Source organism: Caloenas nicobarica, unplaced genomic scaffold (genome assembly GCF_036013445.1).
Source record: "Caloenas nicobarica isolate bCalNic1 unplaced genomic scaffold, bCalNic1.hap1 Scaffold_219, whole genome shotgun sequence".
NCBI classification, from domain to species: domain Eukaryota; kingdom Metazoa; phylum Chordata; class Aves; order Columbiformes; family Columbidae; genus Caloenas; species Caloenas nicobarica.
Window position 1 is genome coordinate 192,948 of NW_027017208.1, and position 19,449 is coordinate 212,396.

General features: G+C 66.6%; 1 protein-coding gene across 1 annotated transcript; it reads right to left on the reverse strand.

Annotated features, from left to right (window-relative positions):
• Positions 1 to 1,946: 1,946 nt before the first annotated feature.
• LOC136002729 (liprin-alpha-3-like) lies at positions 1,947 to 18,276 on the reverse strand. The gene is made up of 29 exons (XM_065657991.1): positions 18,046 to 18,276; positions 17,390 to 17,491; positions 17,070 to 17,234; positions 16,424 to 16,498; positions 15,644 to 15,760; positions 15,272 to 15,460; positions 13,400 to 13,546; positions 12,875 to 13,009; positions 12,182 to 12,265; positions 11,965 to 12,096; positions 11,633 to 11,695; positions 11,465 to 11,544; positions 10,970 to 11,105; positions 9,457 to 9,632; positions 8,781 to 8,991; positions 8,368 to 8,492; positions 7,852 to 8,003; positions 7,641 to 7,734; positions 7,263 to 7,344; positions 6,555 to 6,755; positions 5,941 to 6,003; positions 5,806 to 5,832; positions 5,318 to 5,493; positions 4,547 to 4,644; positions 3,627 to 3,802; positions 3,056 to 3,124; positions 2,764 to 2,926; positions 2,498 to 2,558; positions 1,947 to 2,058 (listed from the first exon to the last, which is right to left on the reverse strand). The coding sequence occupies exons 1-28, from the start codon at positions 18,274 to 18,276 to the stop codon at positions 2,500 to 2,502; spliced, it is 3,528 nt and encodes a 1,175-aa protein (XP_065514063.1). The 3' UTR covers positions 1,947 to 2,058; positions 2,498 to 2,499.
• Between the last annotated feature and the right edge of the window lie 1,173 nt (positions 18,277 to 19,449).

Sequence of the window (19,449 nt, forward strand, 5' to 3'; positions counted from 1 at the left end):
AATTAAGATGCTATTGCGTTACACTAAATTTCTAGCGAGACCACAGATACTACCTGACTTCTACCAGGAGTACACTCTGGTAGGACTGAATGACAAAGCACAATTAGATTCCACAAGAATCTCTTCTAAAAAGTAACCCAGGGCTTTCTTTGCCTCCCCAGGACTCCAAAGGTCTCCCCAGGACCCCCCTCATCCTCCAGGGCTCTCCGGACCCTCCCCAGCTATCGCCTCGTCTCCCTGGGGCTCCCCTGAGATCCACCGTCCTCCCCAGGGTTCGCATCGATTCCCCGAGGCTGCCAAGTTCTCCCCAGGGCTCGCCTTGGTTCCTCAGGGCTCCCCAAAACGTGTCTTGGTTCCTCGGGGCTCCACATTCCTCCCCAGGGCTCCCCAAAACGTGTCTTGGTTCCTCAGGGCTCCCCAAACCATGTCTTGGTTCCTTGGGGCTCCCCGTTCCTCCCCAGGGCTCCCCTACAGGCCTTTGTCAGACTGTCGGATTCGGTCGGGCACTGCCAGGCCCTGTCGAACCCTGCCAGGCCCTGTAAGGCTCCGTCGGGCTGTGTCAGGCCTCGTCAGGCTCTGTCGCTCCTTGTCGGGCTTTGTTGGGCTCTGTCAGGCCTTGTGGGGCTGTCGGGCTCTGTTGGGCTTTGTCGGGCTCTAACCTGTCTGCCCTAACTCTAACCCAACCCTGACCCAACCCAAACCCTAACCCAACCCTCACCCAACCCTCACCCAACCCTGACCCTGACCCAACCCTGACCCAACCCTGACCCAACCCTGACCCTGACCCAACCCTGACCCAACCCTGACCCAACCCTGACCCAACCCTGACCCTGACCCAACCCTGACCCAACCCTGACCCAACCCTGACCCTAACCCAACCCTCACCCAACTCTAACCCAACCCTGACCCAACCTTAACCCAACCCTGACCCAACCCTGACCCAACCCTGACCCTAACCCAACCCTCACCCAACCCTAACCCAACTCTAACCCAACCCTGACCCAACTCTAACCCAACCCTGACCCTGACCCAACCCAAACCCTAACCCAACCCTCACCCAACCCTAACCCAACTCTAACCCAACCCTAACCCTGACCCAACCCTGACCCAACCCTGACCCTAACCCAACTCTAACCCAACCCTGACCCAACCCTGACCCAACCCTGACCCAACCCTGACCCAACCCTGACCCAACCCTAACCCAACTCTAACCCAACCCTGACCCTAACCCAACCCTGACCCAACCCTAATGGCCCTCACCCCTAACCCTCCAATCCCCTTTCCTGGCCCCCCCAGACCTCCCCAACACCCCCCCAACCCCTCCAGACCCCAAATAGTCCCCACACCCCCCAACTCCGCACAACCCCCCAGGGCCCCCCCAAGTCCCCCCGTTTTGCAGGCAGCCTCGTGGGCGAGCTCTCGGGAGCTTCACTGCAGCAAGCGCCCCCCCCAAACTGGGGTACCCTCCCAGTCCCACTGACCCCTCCTTTTTGCTGCCTCCCCCTCCCAGTTTATCTGGAAATAAAAGGCCTGAACTGTTTGTGGTGGTAACGGGGAGCGGTGTTAATTGGGGTGGTCATGGGTTTGATTGGGGGGTCAGTTTGGGGTGGCAGAGGGTTAATTGGGGGGGTTAAGCGGGGGGGTTAATTGCGAAGGTCTGGGGGGTTAATTAGGAGGGATCATGGGGTTAATTGGAAAGGTCTGGGGGGTCACTTGGGGGGGTCATGTGGTTAATTGCAGGGGGGGCAGCACAAACTCCACATTATTTTTTTTTTTTCCCCATTTTTTATTTTTTTTTCCATGCAAAAATCCCCCCCCCGCACGCCCCCCCCGCAAGAGGAGGGAATTAAAAAGGGGGGGAGAGGCCAAGGCAATGGGGGGGGACACCCCCAACCCCCCCCAACCCCCCGCTTTTAGCAGCAGAACCGGAGCCCCCCGGGGCTCGGCAGTGGGGGAGGGGCCGCCCCCCCCCCCCCGCCCCCCACACGGGGGGTGGCGATTTGGGGGGGGACCAATTTTCGCCCCCCCCCTCAAGCTTCATCCATCACTTCAGGGCACCTGCTTGGGGGGAGTGAAAATTAAAGGGGGGGTCCCTAAAATAGCAGCCCCCCACTTTGGCGCCCCCATTTTTCCCCCACCCCCATTTCCCTGCTCCACCCCCCCTATTTTTCAGGGTGTCCCACCCCCAGTCACATTCAGCAACCCCCAAACACCTCCATTTCCACCTGTCCCCCCATTTTTGGCCCCCCCTCAAATTTCCCCCCCCCCCCCATTTCCAAGACACCCCCTCCATTTTTGGGTCCCCCCCTATTTTCCCAACCCACCCCTAATTTTCCAAACCCCCCATTTTTGTCCCAGCTTTTCAGCCCCCTCCATTTTTGCCCCCCCTTCATTTTCAGCCCCCCCCTTTTTGTCCCCTCCCCATTTTTTGCCCTCCTCCCAATTTTCCCACCTCCCCCATTTCCAGCCCCCCCCATTTCTGGTTCCCCCCCCTCACCATTAACAGGAGTAGGTCCTCACAGACACCCCCTCCCCCCTCTGGGGGGACACTGAGTTACCTGGGGGGGGACAATCAGGGTCAGGACCCCCCAGCCAAGAGACCCCCCCATGCCCCCCTGCCCCCCCATATTACCCTCCCCACACCGTCACCCTCTGACCCCTGTATCACCCCCAACCCCCCCGCACCCCCATGTCCCCCCCAACTCCCATGTCCCCCCCATCCCCATGTCCCCGTCCCCCCATTTCCCCCTGTCCCCCCCTCACCCTCGGGCTGCAGTTTCCTGAGGGGCAGGGCCGGGGTCCCCAGGGGCCCCCCCCGGAAGTTGGGGGGCAGCATCTCGGCGGCGTCGGGTCCACCCCCCCGCAGCTCCTTCTCCCGGAACAGCTTCCGCCACGACGGGGAGCGGCTGAACGGCTTCGAGCCCTCCTGGGGTGGGGGGTCCAAGGGTGGGGGGTCCATGGGTGGGAGTCCCATGGGTGGGAGTCCCATGGGTGGGAGTCCCAGGGTTCCATGGGGCATCCCAGGGGTTTCAGGGGGTTTTCGGGGGGTCCTCACCTCGTCAAGGCGCCGGTCGGTGCCAACACTGATAAGGGTGGAAAATTCCTTCTCCAGCAGCTGCCGGGCCTGGGGGGACATGGGGGGGACATGGGGGGGACATGGGGGGGACAGTCCCTTCCCAGTGACCCCCCAGTCCCCTCACAGTCCCTCCAGTACCTGTGTGTTCTGGGTGGGGATCTGCAGCACCAGTCCCCCCATTCCCCCCAGTCTTCCCAGTCCCCCCAGTCCCCCCCAGTCCCCCCATTCCCCCCAGTCTTCCCAGTCCCCCCATTCCCCCCAGTCTTCCCAGTCCCCCCATTCCCCACCAGTCCCCCCAGTCCCCCCCAGTCCCCCCCAGTCCCCCCAGTCTTCCCAGTCCCCCCAGTCCCCCCCAGTCCCCCCATTCCCCACCAGTCCCCCCAGTCCCCCCAGTCTTCCCAGTCCCCCCATTCCCCACCAGTCCCCCCAGTCCCCCCCAGTCCCCCCATTCCCCCCAGTCTTCCCAGTTCCCCCATTCCCCACCAGTCCCCCCCAGTCCCCCCAGTCCCCCCATTCCCCCCCAGTCCCCCCCAGTCCCCCCAGTCCGTACCTGTGTGTTCTGGGTGGGGATCTGCAGCAGCAGCGCCAGGTCGGCCCAGTCGAAGGTCTCGTCCAGCGCCAGCAGCGCCCCGTGCACCCCCGACTCCCCCAGGTTCCGCGCGAACTCCCGCAGCCCCACCGACGTCACCCATGACGTCACGCGCTCGTTGGACCACACCACCACGTCTGCGGGAATGACATCACAGCCCCGCGGCCCCGGCCCCGCCCCCCGGCCCCGCCCCCCGGCCACGGCCCCGCCCCCGAGCCCTCCCCATGGAAACGGCCCCTCCCCGAGCCGCGGCCACGCCCCCTCGGCCACGGCCACGCCCCCTTGCCCCTTTTGCCCCCTGCCTTGCCAGGGCCCCCCAGACCCCCCACTGTCCCCCCCGTGCCGGTGCTCTGGGCCCGGCTCTGCCCCCCAAACCCTCCGGGACCCCCTGGGCCCCCCGTACCGGTGCTCTGGGCCCGGCTCTGCCCCCCAAACCCTCCGGGACCCCCCAGGCCCCCCGTACCGGTGCTCTGGGCCCGGCTCTGCCCCCCAAACCCTCCGGGACCCCCCGGGCCCCCCGTACCGGTGCTCTGGGCCCGGCTCTGCACCCCAAACCCTCCGGGACCCCCCGGGCCCCCCGTACCGGTGCTCTGGGCCTGGCTCTGCCCCCAAACCCTCCGGAACCCCCCGGGCCCCCCGTACCGGTGCTCTGGGCCTGGCTCTGCACCCCAAACCCTCCGGGACCCCCCGGACCCCCCGTACCGGTGCTCTGGGCCCGGCTCTGACCCCAAACCCTCCGGGACCCCCCGGGCCCCCCGTACCGGTGCTCTGGGCCTGGCTCTGCCCCCCAAACCCTCCGGGACCCCCCGGACCCCCCGTACCGGTGCTCTGGGCCTGGCTCTGCCCCCCAAACCCTCCGGGACCCCCCGGACCCCCCGTACCGGTGCTCTGGGCCTGGCTCTCCTCCCGCCGCCGCTCCAGCTCCTTCCGGTCGTAGTTGAGGCGCTTCAGGCACATGATCCCATAGTGGAGGCTGACCCTGGGGGGCACGGGGCCGGGGGGCACGGGGGGGGGTCACCGGGGCCGCCCTATGGACTCGGTGCTGCCCGGAGGCCCCGCCCCTGGACCCTGACCACGCCCCTCGTTCTGGCCCCGCCCCTCGGCCCCGGCCACGCCCCCCGGGCTGGGGGGGGTCACCCTGGGGGGGTCAGGGGTCACCTCGGGGGTTGCCATTCCCTGCCCCCCCCCCATTTCTCCCCCATCCCCCCCATTCACACAGACCCCCCCTCCCCAAATCTGGGAGTGGGGAAGGGCTGGAGACCCTCCAAATTTTTTTGGGGTGGGGGAAATTCTTCTTTTTTGGGGTAGAAATTTTCCTTTTTTGGGGGAAAATTTCTTTTGGGGAGGAATTTGGGGGGGGGGGGGCGGAATTCTCCTTTTTTGAGGGAGAATTTTCAGTGGAGAAATTTTCCTTTTTGGGGGTGAGAATTTCCCTTTGGGGGGGAAATTTTCTTTTTTTGGGGGAGGAATTTCTGGGAGAGGATCTTTCTTTTCTGGGAGGAATTTTGGGAAGGAGATTTTTCATTTTGGGGGGGATTTTTCTTTTTTGGGGGAGGATATTTTCTGGGGTTTTGGCAGGGATATTTTGGGGGGAGGGTTAATTTTTTGGGGCTGTAATGATTTCTGGGGGTGTTTCCCCACCCCGCACTCACCGGTGGAAGGAATCGACCATCTTGAGCTGCCCCCGCAGCTCCTTCTTGCTCAGATGATCCAACATCCGCGCGTCCACCAGCGACTCCATGAAGAAGCTGCGGTACTGGGGCAGCCCCAGGCTGGGCAGCCACTCATTCCCCACCCACTCATGGTTCATGTCCCCGTATGCCAGGATCTGGGTGGGGGGGACACGGGCAGAGACCAGAACCCCCCCCCGGTGCCTCCCAATGGGGCCTTGGAGCTGCCATGACCTGCATGTGACCCCCCCCTTTTCTCTGCCAGGACCTGTGTGTGAGCCCCTTTTACCCCCATCAGGACCAGCCTGTGAACCCCCATTTTTCTCTGCCAGGACCCTCATTCAAACCCCGCCCCTATTTCAAGCCCCGCCCATTTGCGGGAGCCCCGCCCATTTGTGGGAGCCCCGCCCATTCGTGGGAGCCCCGCCCATTCGTGGGAGCCCCGCCCCCGCCCGAGCCCCGCCCCCTACCTGCTCCCAGCTGATCTCCTTGGTCTCCTGACAGCGGGGGAGGGGGAGGGGAGAGGCGTCAGGGGGGCCCATCCCCCCGCCATCCCCCACCCCCAGCCCCCCCACCCCCAGCCCCCCCAGCCCCCCGTCTCTCACGGGTTTGGTTTGTGCCGCCAGCGTCTCCACCTCCTCGTGCGTCATCCACACGTTGCCCGTGGACTGGGGGGGGAGGGGCGGGGGGGTCACTGGGGGGAGGGGCAGCAGTCGTGCGAGGCCACGTGAGGCCCCACGGGAAAGACCGCCCCCCCCCCCCCCGTGTGAGCCCCTCGTGCAAACCGCCTCGTGTGAGCCCCTTGTGCAACCCCCCCTGGTGCAAAACCCTCGTGCAAACCCCTCATCCAACCCGCCTTGTGCAACCCCCCTCCAGAAAAACCCTTTGCACAAATCCTCTGGTGTAAAACCCCGTGTGCAAAACCCCCTTGTGCAAACCCCCTTGTGCAAAACCCCCTTGTGCAAAACCCCCTTGTGCAAAACCCCCTTGTGCAAAACCCCCTTGTGCAAACCCCCTTGTGCAAAACCCCGTGTGCAAAACCCCGTGTGCAAAACCCTCTTGTGCAAACCCCCTTGTGCAAAACCCCCTTGTGCAAAACCCTGTGTGCAAACTCCCTCATGCAAACCTCCTTGCACAAACCCCCCATGCAAACCCCCTTACAAAACTCCCTTGCACCAGCCCCTTGTGCAAACCCCTCGCACAAGCCCCGTGCACTGACCGTGCGCGAGGAGGCCGGTGCCGAGGGGCTGGTGAGCGACACCATCTCCTGGATGGCCAAGCGCAGCTTGAGCCGGTGCAGGGGGTTGCTGATCCCGATCTCGCGCTGGATCTCGGTGTCCGACAGGTTGGCCATGATGGCGCCGCTCTTCACGTTGGCGCGACAGGCGGCCACGTACCAGGCCGGCATCCCCACCCACAGCTGGGGGCACCCGGACGCCTGGGTCCCTGCCCGGACGCCTGGGTCCCCTCCCCAGCACCCCCCATGCACCCACAGCTGGGGGCACCCGGACGCCTGGGTCCCCACACGGACGCCTGGGTCCCCTCCCCAGCACCCCCCACGCACCCACAGCTGGGGGCACCCGGACGCCTGGGTCCCCACACGGACGCCTGGGTCCTCTCCCCAGCACCCCCCACGCACCCACAGCTGGGGGCACCCGGACGCCTGGGTCCCTGCCTGGACACATGGGTCCCCTCCCCAGGACCACCCCACTATGGGTGTTCCCAGCCCAGCATCCCCACCCACCCATGGCTGGGGGTCCCCACCCGGACACCTGGGTCCCCACCCGGACACCTGGGTCCCTGTCCAGAACTCCCCTACTAAGCGGGGAAGGCACCCAAACTCCTGGGTCCCCCCCACAGCGAATCCCCCTGAACTCCTGGGTCCGCCCCGGACGCCTGGGTCCCCCGGACGCCTGGGTCCCCCCACCTCGAGCCAGGACACCACGGTGGGCCCGTCCCAGGCGGCGAAGGGCAGCCCCTGGCGACACGCCTCCTCCAGCAGTTCATGCCTGGGGGGGCAACGGGGGGTGAGACCCCACATGGGCACCCCCAAAACCCATGGGCACCCCCAGACCCCCCAGACCCCCCCAAACCCCCACCCTGAGACCCCCAAAGCCCCTTGACCCCCCTAATCCCCCCCCTGCATCCAGAACCCCCCAACCCCCCCTGCCCCCCATCCCCTCCAACCCCCCCCAGACCCCCTGTACTCTCCCAGCCCCCTCCCCAAATCTTCCTGGACCCCCAAGCCCCCGGGCTCCCCCCAGCCCCCCGGTCCCCCCTCCCCGATTTGGGGACCCCCCCTCACTTTTTCTTGCTCCGCCGGTCCTTGTCCACCCCCCCCGGCAGTTTGGCCAGGCCCAGCGCCTCGGGGGGGGGCAGCTCCTCTGAGGGGGTCCCGGCTGGGGGGGGGACACACAGTGAGACCCCCCCCAAAAAAGGGACCCTCCCCCACACACACACACAACCCGGGGTGGGGGCACCCGGACGCCTGGGTCCCTTTTGGGGGGGGGTCTCACCCAGGGGGGGCCCGTCCCGCGGGGGGGGCCCTGGCCGCCCCTTCTCCCTCTTGCCGAACAGGCGCCCGATGGACGATTTGATGCTTTTCTTCTTGGGGGGGGGCGGTTTGTGCAGGGGGTCGGGGGGGGCCCCGGGGCCCTCGGGGACCAGCCTGGGGAGGGGGAGTATTGGGGGGGGTCACCCCTTGGGGATCCCCCATCACCCCCCCAAGGCTCCAAATACCCCCCACCCAGAGACCCCCCCGATGGGCCTCCCGGGACCCTCCTGCACCCCGATACCCCCCAGACACCCCGCCCAGGGACCCCAATAACCCCCCCAGAGAACCCCCAGGACCCCCCCGCACCCTAAGGATGCCCCCAGGGACCACAGTATCCCCCAGAGCCCCCCGGGACCCACCCCCGCACCCCAATATCCCCCATTAACCCCCCCCGCACCCCAACGCCCCCCCCGAGAACCCCCCACACCCCAAGGACCCCCCAGGGACCCCAATATCCCCCCAGCCCCCCCAAACTCACCCCGCCCGGGGGTCTCTTGCCTCTTCCACGGGGGGGCCCCCCCGCTCCATTCGGGGTGCTCGGGGGGGCCCGGGGGGGTCCCCAGGCCCCTCCCCCCCCCGCGGCTCCTCCTTGGGCACATGGTTCTGGGGGGGAGGAGCGGCAGATAATTTGGGGGGACACACACTCTAATTTTGGGGGGGTCCCAGAAACACCCACATATTCTGGTCGCCCCCCCCCCGTTTTGGATTCACAAGCATTTCAGGGGGTCCCCATAATTTTGGGGGTGTTCCAATCATTTGGGAGGGTCCCCACCCATTTTAGGGGGTCCCCAATCGTTGGAGGGTTCTCCATCCATTTTAGGGGGTCCCCATCATTTGGAGGGGATGCCATCATTTTGGGGGGGTCCCCCTGTATTTTTGGGGGGGTCTCACCTCGCGGGCGGGGCTGGGCGGGGCCGGGCGGGGGGTGGAGCGGCCGCTGCTGGGGGGGGAGGGGCTGGCCAGGGAGGGGGGCAGGGAGGGGCTGCCCCCCCCACCCCCCCGGTACCGCCCTGGGGGGGTCCCCTCCACAGACCCCCCCCCAACGCGGCTCTCCAGCTCCTCCGCCCGCAGCTCCGTGCACTCCTTCTCCTCCTGGATCAGCCTGGGGGGAAACGGGGCATCGGGGGGGGCCCAAAACGTGGCACCCCCCCCACACACCCATGGGACCCCCCCTGGAACCCACAGAACCCCCGATATCGGTGGGACCCCCCTGGAACCCATAGAACCCCCCCCACACCCATGGGACCCCCCCTGGAACCCACAGAACCCCCGACATCTGTGGGACTCCCCCCGAATTCATGGTATCACCCCAAATGTCCCTCAGACCCCCCCCCGGTCACTGTTTCTCCTCCTCCGTCAGCCTGGGGGGTCCCCAAAACATGGGTCCCAGGTTGGGGGGTCCCTGGGATTTGGGGCCCCCCCATGCACTTGGTCTCCTTGTTGACGCCTCCAGCTGTACCACCGGTGTCTGTGTGTCCTACGGGGGTTTTGGGGTCCCTGGGGGGTTTTGGGGGGTCCCCGGGGGAGGTCCCGGGTTTGGGAGTCCCTGCATTTTGGGGGTACGCACTTGATCTCCTTGTTGATGGCCTCCAGCTGCTCCTGCAGCAGCACCGCCAGCGTCTGTACGTCTGTCTGGCCGGGGGGGGACAGTGGCTCCCCCGCCCCCCCGGCCCCCCCCGGCCCCTCCCCCCGCTCCTCGTCAGAGCCCTCGGGGGGGAGGGGCGGCCCCGCCCAGTCCCCGCCCTGGCGGGGAGGAGAAGGATGAGGATGAGGATGGGGATGGAGATGATGGGGATGGAGATGGGGATGGGGATGGGGATGGAGATGGGGATGGAGATGATGGTGGGGATGGGGATGGAGATGACGGGGATGGAGATGGAGATGACGGGGATGGAGATGGAGATGGAGATGACGGGGATGGAGATGGAGATGGGGATGGGGGTGATGGGGATGTTGATGGAGAGATGATGGAGAGAGGATGGAGAGATGACGGGGATGACGGGGATGATGATGGAGATGATGATGGGGATGGGGATGGAGATGACGGGGATGGGGATGGAGATGACGGGGATGATGGGGATCACGGGGATGATGGGGATGACGGGGATGGGGATGGGGATGGAGATGACGGGGATGGAGATGATGACGGGGATGGAGATGATGACGGGGATGGAGATGATGACGGGGATGGAGATGGGGGTGATGGAGATGGGGGTGATGGAGATGGGGGTGATGGAGATGGGGGTGATGGAGATGATGATGGAGAGAGGATGGAGAGATGACGGGGATGATGGGGATGATGATGGAGATGATGATGGGGATGGGGATGGAGATGACGGGGATGGAGATGACGGGGGTGGAGATGGAGATGACAGGGATGATGGGGATGACGGGGATCACGGGGATGATGGGGATGGGGATGGAGATGACAGGGATGACGGGGATGATGATGGAGATGATGATGGGGATGGGGATGGAGATGACGGGGATGGAGATGACGGGGATGATGGGGATGACGGGGATGACGGGGATGACGGGGATGATGACGGGGATGGGGATGGAGATGACAGGGATGACGGGGATGATGATGGAGATGATGATGGGGATGGGGATGGAGATGACGGGGATGATGGGGATGACGGGGATGATGATGGGGATGGGGATGGAGATGACAGGGATGACGGGGATGATGGGGAGATGACGGGGATGGAAGAGGAAGAAGATGAGGAAGAGGAAGAAGCAGATGAAGAGCCCCCCAATCCCCCCCAGGTCCCCGCAAAATCCCCAAACCCCCCCAGCCCCTCCCCAACTCCCCCAAAGTCCCCCCAAAACCCCCACTCCTAAATCCCCCCCCACATCCCCCAACCCCTCCAGCCCCTTTCTGACCCCCCAAATTCCCCCGACCCCCCAAACCCCCTCCCAGATCCCCCCACCCCCCCAGCTCCCCCAAAATCACCCCCAAATCCCCCAACCCCCCCCAGCACCCTCATCACTTCCTGACCCCCCCAAATTCCCCACCCCCCCGCACCCCCCCCAAGCCCCCTCCCTGACCCCCCCTAAATCCCCCCCCGCTCCCCCACCTTGGCGTCCTCTTTTGGGGGGGCCCATCGGGCCTTGCGGGCCCTGCGGGGGGGGGGGGCGCTGTAGGGGTCCAGGGGGGGCCCCCCCCCGGGACTTTGGGGGTACCGCAGCTCCAAGGCGCTGCCCGGAAGGGACCTGGGGGGCCGGGGGGGGCACGTGGGGGTGTGACCCCCCCAGACCCCCAGATACACGTTAGGGGGGGCTGGGGGTCATTGGGGGGGTCTTGGGTAACTGGGGTGGTCTGGGGTAATTGAGGGGGGTCCTGGGGGGGTCTTTGGGTAATTGTGGGGGTCCTGTGGTAATTAGGGGGGGGTCTGGGGGGGGCTGGGGATAATTAAGGGGGATCCTGGGGGGGAGTTTGAGGGAGGGGCTGGGGAGTCCTGGGAAGTGGTTTGGGTTTTTGGGGGGGGGAATCCAGGGAAGGTTTTGGGGGTGGAGTTTTGGGGGGGGTCCTGGGGGGAATTGTGGGGGTTTTGGGGGGGTTTGGGGGGTACCTGGAGTACGTGGAGCTGGGCCGCCCCCGGAGCTGGTCGAGCTCCAGCTGCATCCGCTCCATCTCCGCCAGCAGCTGCTCCTGGGGGGCCGAGGGGATTTTGGGGAGGGGGGGTCAATGCTGGGGATCCCTCCAGGGCTCCCCCGATCCCCTCCGACCCCCCCCAGACCTTGTTGAGCAGCAGCTCGTCCTGCAACTTCTTCATGTTGGCGATTTCTTCACTCAGCGAGTTCTGCGGTTTGAAGGGGACACAAAGTGGGGGAGCCCCCAAAATAACTCAGAGGTCCCCTCCCAGATCCCCAAGACTCCCCCAGACCCCCCCACGTTCTCCAGGACCCCCCCAGACTTCCCCAAACCCTCTAAGATACCCCCATTCTCCTCCAGAGCCCCAGCCTCACCTTGAGCTGCAGCCGCTCGTTGGACCCTTCCAGGACCCCCCAAACCCACCATAACCCCCCAGACCCCTCTAGGACCCCCCCAGACCCCCCAAGCTCCCCCCACCTTCTCCTCCAGGGCCCCCATCCTCTCCTTGAGGTGCAGCTGCAGCCGCTCGTTGGACTCGCACAGCAGCCGATCCACCGTCTCCGAGAGCCGCTTGTTGTGCTCGTCGTTCATCTTCTCCCGCTGCCGGGCCTGGGGGGGGCCCCGAATTCAGGGGGGGTCCCCACGATCGGGAGGGGGGTCCCCAAGGTTGGTGGGGTTGCCCCCAAAGTCTCACCCGCTGCAGCTCCTGGTTCTTCTCCTGCAGTTGGGCCTCGAGCTGCCGGAGCCGCTCCTCAAAGTTCCCGTGACGCTCCTCAGCCTGGGGACAGGGACATGGGGACAGGGGACATTGGGACATCAGGGGGACGTGGGGATATGGGGGGACATGGGGACATCATGGGGATATGGGAACATGGGGACGTGGGGATGGGGGGGACATAGGGACCCCTGAGGCTGGACACCTCCGCTGTACCTCCCAGATCTGCACCCCCAGGACCCCTCCAGGACCCCGAGAAGCCACCGGAGCCCCCCCAGAACCCCTCAAGAACTGACCAGGACTCCCCAAGACCTCCAAGAACCCACAAGGACCTACCAGAACCTCCTGAGGACCCACCAGAACCACCCCCAGAACCCACCAAAAACCCACCAGAACCACCGCCAAGACCCCCCAAGAACCCACCAGAACACCCTAGAACCTCCTCAGGACCCACCAGAACCCCCCAAGAACCCACCAGAACACCCTGGAACCTCCTCAGGACCCACCAGAACCCCCCAAGAACCCACCAGAACACCCTGGAACCTCCTCAGGACCCACCAGAACCCCCCAAGAACCCACCAGAACACCCTGGAACCTCCTCAGGACCCACCAGAACCCCCCAAGAACCCACCAGAACTCCCCAAGGACCCTCCCAAGTTGTCCCCCCTCCACCTTGGTGAGCGCCGCCACCCTCTGCGCCAGCTGGGCCTCGATCTCGGGGAGGGTCTCAGCCTTTTGGAGGGTCTGCTGGAGCTTGGCCTTGGCGTCCTCCAGCCACTCCTGCAGCTGCCGGCCCTTCTCCTCGCTCTGGGGATGGGGACAGCGCCGTGGGGCGGGGGACAGGGCCAGGGGACACACACGGCCGTGGGGCGGGGGACACGGCCATGGGCGGGACACACAGCCATGGGGTGAGGGACACACAGCCACGGGGGGGACACACAGCCATGGGGTCAGGGACACCATCCACTGCAGCTCCTCGGTGAAGGTCCCATCAGGGCCACCACCATGGGGACATCACCCCATGGGGCTCTTTGGGACAGAGACGTCACCGTGGGACACGAGTGGAGGGCCCAGGGTGAGGGTCCCATGTTCAGGGACCCACGTTGGGTTCCCGGGGAGTGACCCACATCGGGGTGTCCCTGTTGGGTTCCGGGGGGTGTCCCCATCGCGGTGTCCCCGCGGGGTCTGGGCTGTCACCTGGCGGTACAGCGAGTCCTTGCTGGCCAGCTCGTTCTCCAGACGGTCGTTGGCGTCGTGCAGGGACGTGGCCTCGCGCTGAGCGCTCAGGTAGCGCCGCTCCAGCGTGGTGATGCGCTCCTCCATGTCCTCCCGCTGCGCCAGCGCCTGCGGGGACAGGGACAGCGGGATGGGGACAGTGGGGATGGATGGGGGTGATGGGGATGGGATGGGGACAGTGGGGATGGATGGGGGTGATGGGGACGGGATGGGGGTGATGGGGACGGGATGGGGACAGTGGGGATGGATGGGGGTGATGGGGACGGGATGGGGACAGTGGGGACGGGATGGGGACAGTGGGGATGGATGGGGGTGATGGGGACGGGATGGGGACAGTGGGGACGGGATGGGGACAGTGGGGATGGATGGGGGTGATGGGGACGGGATGGGGACAGTGGGGACGGGATGGGGACAGTGGGGATGGATGGGGGTGATGGGGACGGGATGGGGACAGTGGGGACGGGATGGGGACAGTGGGGACGGGATGGGGACAGTGGGGATGGATGGGGGTGATGGGGACAGGATGGGGACAATGGGGATGGATGGGGGTGATGGGGATGGATGGGGGTGATGGGGACGGGATGGGGACAGTGGGGATGGGATGGGGACAGTGGGGACGGGATGGGGGTGATGGGGACAGGATGGGGACAATGGGGATGGATGGGGGTGATGGGGACGGGATGGGGGTGATGGGGATGGATGTGGGTGATGGGGACGGGATGGGGACGATGGGGACGGGATGGGGATGATGGGGATGGATGGGGACAGGGGGGACGGGATGGGGACAGTGGGGATGGATGGGGACAGGGGGGACGGGATGGGGACAGGGGGGACAGGATGGTGTGGGATGGGGTGGAGATGGGGACAAGGACATCAGGGGTTTGAACGGGGACATCATGGGGGTGGGGACAAGGACATCATGGGGAGGGGGACAAAGACATCATGGGGACAGGGATGGGATGGGCCCCAGTTTGGGGCTGTTCCTGCAGCCTGGGCCCGGTCCCCCCAGTCCAGGCCTAGTCCCTCCATTCCGGGCCGAGTGTCCCCGGTGTCGGGGTGCGCCCGTCGCTCTGTGTGTGTGTGTCCCCATTTTCGCTGCCCCTGTCACTGTGTGTGTGTGTCCCCCCATTTTCAGGGTGTCCCTGTTGCTCTGTGTCCCCATTTTCGGCACCCCCGCCACTCTGTGTGTGTGTCCCCATTTTGGGCGCCCCCGTCACCGTGTCCCCGTTTTGGGCGTCCCCATCACCGTGTCCCCATTTTCGGGGCGCCCCCGTCACCGTGTCCCCGTTTTGGGCGCCCCCGTCACTGTGTCCCCATTTTCGGGGTGCCCCCGTCACCGTGTCCCCATTTTGGGCGCCCCCGTCACCGTGTCCCTGTTTTGGGCGCCCCTGTCACTGTGTCCCCGTTTTGGGCGCCCCCATCACCGTGTCCCCGTTTTGGGTGCCCCCATCACCGTGTCCCCGTTTTGGGCGCCCCTGTCACCGTGTCCCCATTTTGGGCGCCCCCATCACTGTGTCCCCATTTTCGGGGTGCCCCCGTCACCGTGTCCCCATTTTCGGGGCGCCCCCGTCACTGTGTCCCCATTTTCGGGGCGCCCCTGTCACTGTGTCCCCGTTTTGGGCGCCCCCGTCACCGTGTCCCCGTTTTGGGTGCCCCCATCACCGTGTCCCCGTTTTGGGCGCCCCCGTCACCGTGTCCCCGTTTTGGGCGCCCCCGTCACTGTGTCCCCGTTTTGGGTGCCCCCATCACCGTGTCCCCATTTTGGGCGCCCCCATCACCGTGTCCCCGTTTTGGGCGCCCCCGTCACCGTGTCCCCGTTCTGGGCGCCCGTACCTCCCGCAGGTCCCTCTGCAGCTTGGCGCCGCTCTCCTGGGCGCGCTGCAGCTCCCGCTGCGCGGCCGCCGCCTCCTCCTGCAGGCGGCCCAGCTGGCGGCCCATGGCGGCCGCGCGCTCGCGCTGCTGCGCGGCCACCGCCCGCTGCCGCCACAGCGACGCCTCCAGCTCCGCCTCGCGCCGGCGGCCCTCGGGGGTGCCCTGCGGGGGCGCGGGGACGCGACCTTGACCCCTGGGCCTGGGGGTCTTGGCCCGGCCCCGGCCCCCGGTCCCGTGGACCTCAGGGGCTGCTTGGGGGGGGGGGATGTGGCCCCTGCCCCTTGGCCCTTGACATGCAACCTCTGACCTTGACGACCAGCCCATGACCTTGACCTCTGACCCCAGCCCCCCCGCCCCGCCCCCCGGCCCCGGTACCGGGGTGTCCCCGTCGCTGGGCGTGTCCTCCAGGCCGGAGCGCCGGCGGGAAAGCTGCTCCCGCAGGGACAGCGACTGCGGACGGACGGACAGACGGACGGAGTCACCCCCCGGGGACACACACCCGTGGGGACGTCCCACCCATGGGGACATCCCACCCATGGGGACGTCTCGTCATGGGGACACCAAGTCGTGGGGACACCAAGTCGTGGGGACATCCCCACCCATGGGGACACCAAGTCATGGGGACATCTCACCCATGGGGACACCCCCACCCATGGGGACACCCCCACCCATGGGGACACCAAGTCACAGGGACACCTGCCCATGGGGACACAATATCATGGGGACACCAAGTCATGGGGACATCCCACCCATGGGGACACCCCCACCCATGGGAACACCCCCACCCATGGGGACACAATGTCATGGGGACACCAAGTCATGGGGACACCAAGTCATGGGGACATCTCACCCATGGGGACACCCTCACCCATGGGGACACCCTCACCCATGGGGACACCCCCACCCATGGGGACACAATGTCATGGGGACACAATGTCATGGGGACACCAAGTCATGGGGACATCTTGTCAGGGAGACACCAAGTCATGGGGACATCCCACCCACAGGGACACCTCCACCCATGAGGACGTCTCGTCATGGGGACACCAAGTCATGGGGACACCTGCCCATGGGGACATCTTGTCATGGGGACACCCCCCCGGTGTCACCCACCTCCTGGTTGGACACCTCCAGCTCCTCCTCCAGGACGGCCACTCGCTCCAGGGCCACCCGCAGCCGCTCCCGCACCTGCTGGGGACACCGGGGAGTGACCCGCGGCCACCAGCACCCAGGGGTGCCCCTGGGACCCTCCAGATTGGCCAAGGAGCTCTTGGGGGGCCACCAGGTTCCCCAGAGCTTGGGGACCTCCTGGATTGTCCCCAGAGCCACTTGGGTCACCCCAACACCTCCTGGTGTCCCACGGGTCACCCCTGAAGCCACGCGAGACCCTTGAGACACCCCCAGAGGCCACCAGGTGCCACCAGGTCACCCCCGAAGCCACCTGAGACCCTCAAGACACCCTTGGGGACCACCGGGTGCCACCAAGTCCTATCAGGTCCTACCAGAAGCCACCTGAGATCCTTAAGACACCCCCCAGGTCACCCCAGAAGCCACATGAGACCCTTGGGCCACCCTTGGGGACCACCAGGTCCCACCAGGTCCCCCTGAACCCACCTGAGACACCCCTGGTTGCCACCACGTCCCCCCAGAAGCCACCTGAGACCCCTGAGACACCCCCGGGTCCCACCAGGTGCCACCAGAAGCCGCCCTGAGACCCTTGGGCCACCCTTGGGGACCGGGACGTGCCAGCAGGTCCCACCTTCTCGTCCAGGGCCTTGTGGTGCTCGAACAGGGACTTGAGCGCCTTGAGCACCTCGACCTCGGAGGAGACGCCGGCCGGGGACTGCGCCTGGCGCTTGACGACCGTCATCCGCAGGGAGCGCTCGTGGCGCGACACCAGGCACTCCAGGTGCTCCAGCAGCAGCTGGGGACACGGGGACAGTGTGGGGACATACATGGAGACACCAGGCACTCCAGGTGCTCCAGCAGCAGCTGGGGACACGGGGTCATAGTGCCACATGCCAGGTGCCAGGTGACACGGTGACACGGGGGCAGGTGCCAGCGCCCCGCTGTCCTCACCCGCGTGTTGTTGCGCTCGGCCTTCAGCTCCGCGATCTCCTCCTCGCGCTCCAGCAGCTGCTCCCGGCACAGGTTCAGCTCCTTGGTCAGCGCCGCCAGCTCCTGGGGACAGCGGGGACATACAGCGGGGACAGCGGGGACATGGGGGACATGGGGGACATGGGGGACAGCGGGGACACAGGGACAGCACCCGCCCCAGCCCTTAGGCCCCAGCCCAGCCGTGCTCCCCTCCTTAACTGCCCATCCCCTCAACCCCACCCACCCCTCCCCTCCCCCTCAGGCCCCACCCCCTTAGGCCCCGCCCTTCCTGCCCTGCCCCCTTAGGCCCCACCCCAACCGAGCCACGCCCCCTCACCTCCCACACCCCATCACCTCAACCCCGCCCTCCCCACCCCCATCCCCTCTCGCCCTCCGCCCCCTCAGGCCCCGCCCCCTCAGGCCCCGCCCAAACTAAGCCACGCCCCTCCCTTCCTCTCCCTGCTCTAATTGGCCCCACCCACCCCCACCTGATCCCCTCCACCCCCTCAGGCCCCACCCCTTCAGGCCCCGCCCATCACGCCCCACCCCTCAGGCCACGCCCCCTCAGGCCGCGCCCCCACGAAGCCACGCCCCCTCGCCTTCCCTCGCGCCAGCCCCTCCCCTCGGGCCCCGCCCACCTGCGGCAGGGCGCTGGCCAGCTGGCGCTGCAGCGAGTCCTTCTCGTGCGCCAGGTCGCGCAGGCGCAGCTGCGCCGTGGCCAGGCCCTCCTGCGTGTCCCGCAGCGTCTCCAGCAGCCGCTCGCGCTCCCGCAGCATCTGCACCATCAGCTGCTCCAGCCCCGGCTCCTCGGGGGCGCCCGAGCCGCGCCGCCCGTCCTCGCTGATGGTGGGGAGCACCTCGCACATCATCCTGCTGCTGGGGGGGCCCGCAGCCCTGCCTGGAACACAGGATGGACAGCAGGACATCGGGACGTCAGCGCCTCGCGCGTCATCCTGCCCAGGGGCTGCAGCCCTGCCTGGAACAGGGGACGTGGACGTCAGCACCTTGTACGGGACCCTGTCTGCGCCCTGCCTGCAGCACGGCACGGGCAGGACATCAGAGCCTTGTGCATCCTCCTGCCTGCGCCCTGCCTGCAGCACGGCACGGGCAGGACATCAGAGCCTTGTGCATCCTCCTGCCTGCGTCCTGCCTGCAGCACGGCACGGGCAGGACATCAGAGCCCTGTGCATCCTCCTGCCTGCGCCCTGCCTGCGTCCTGCCTGCAGCACGGGACGGGCAGGACATCAGAGCCTTGTGCATCCTCCTGCCTGCGCCCTGCCTGCAGCACGGGACGGGCAGGACATCAGAGCCTTGTGCATCCTCCTGCCTGTGTCCTGCCTGCACCCTGCCTGCAGCACGGGACGGGCAGGACATCAGAGCCTTGTGCATCCTCCTGCCTGTGTCCTGCCTGCATCCTGCCTGCAGCACGGGACGGGCAGGACATCAGAGCCTTGTGCATCCTCCTGCCTGCGCCCTGCCTGCACCCTGCCTGCAGCACGGCACGGGCAGGACATCAGAGCCTTGTGCATCCTCCTGCCTGCGCCCTGCCTGCGTCCTGCCTGCAGCACGGGACGGGCAGGACATCAGAGCCTTGTGCATCCTCCTGCCTGCACCCTGCCTGCAGCACGGGACGGGCAGGACATCAGAGCCTTGTGCATCCTCCTGCCTGCGCCCTGCCTGCGTCCTGCCTGCAGCACGGGACGGGCAGGACATCAGAGCCTTGTGCATCCTCCTGCCTGCGCCCTGCCTGCAGCACGGCACGGGCAGGACATCAGAGCCTTGTGCGTCCTCCTGCCTGCGCCCTGCCTGCAGCACGGGACAGGCAGGACATCAGAGCCTTGTGCATCCTCCTGCCTGCGCCCTGCCTGCAGCACGGGACGGGCAGGACATCAGAGCCTTGTGCATCCTCCTGCCTGCGCCCTGCCTGCGTCCTGCCTGCAGCACGGGACGGGCAGGGCATCAGAGCCTTGTGCATCCTCCTGCCTGCACCCTGCCTGCGTCCTGCCTGCAGCACGGGACGGGCAGGACATCAGAGCCTTGTG

What these genes read in the sequence shown, in the direction of transcription:
- LOC136002729 (XM_065657991.1), bottom strand. Translation starts at nt 18,276, where the DNA reads ATGATGTGCGAGGTGCTCCCCACCATCAGCGAGGACGGGCGGCGCGGC. An exon ending in GGGTGGCGGCGCTCACCAAG is followed by an intron (nt 12,266 to 12,874) that starts GTGGAGGGGGGA and finishes CCCTGTCCCCAG; the next exon opens with GCTGAGGAGCGTCACGGGAA. An exon ending in AGGAGATCAGCTGGGAGCAG is followed by an intron (nt 5,494 to 5,805) that starts GTAGGGGGCGGG and finishes CCCCCCACCCAG; the next exon opens with ATCCTGGCATACGGGGACAT.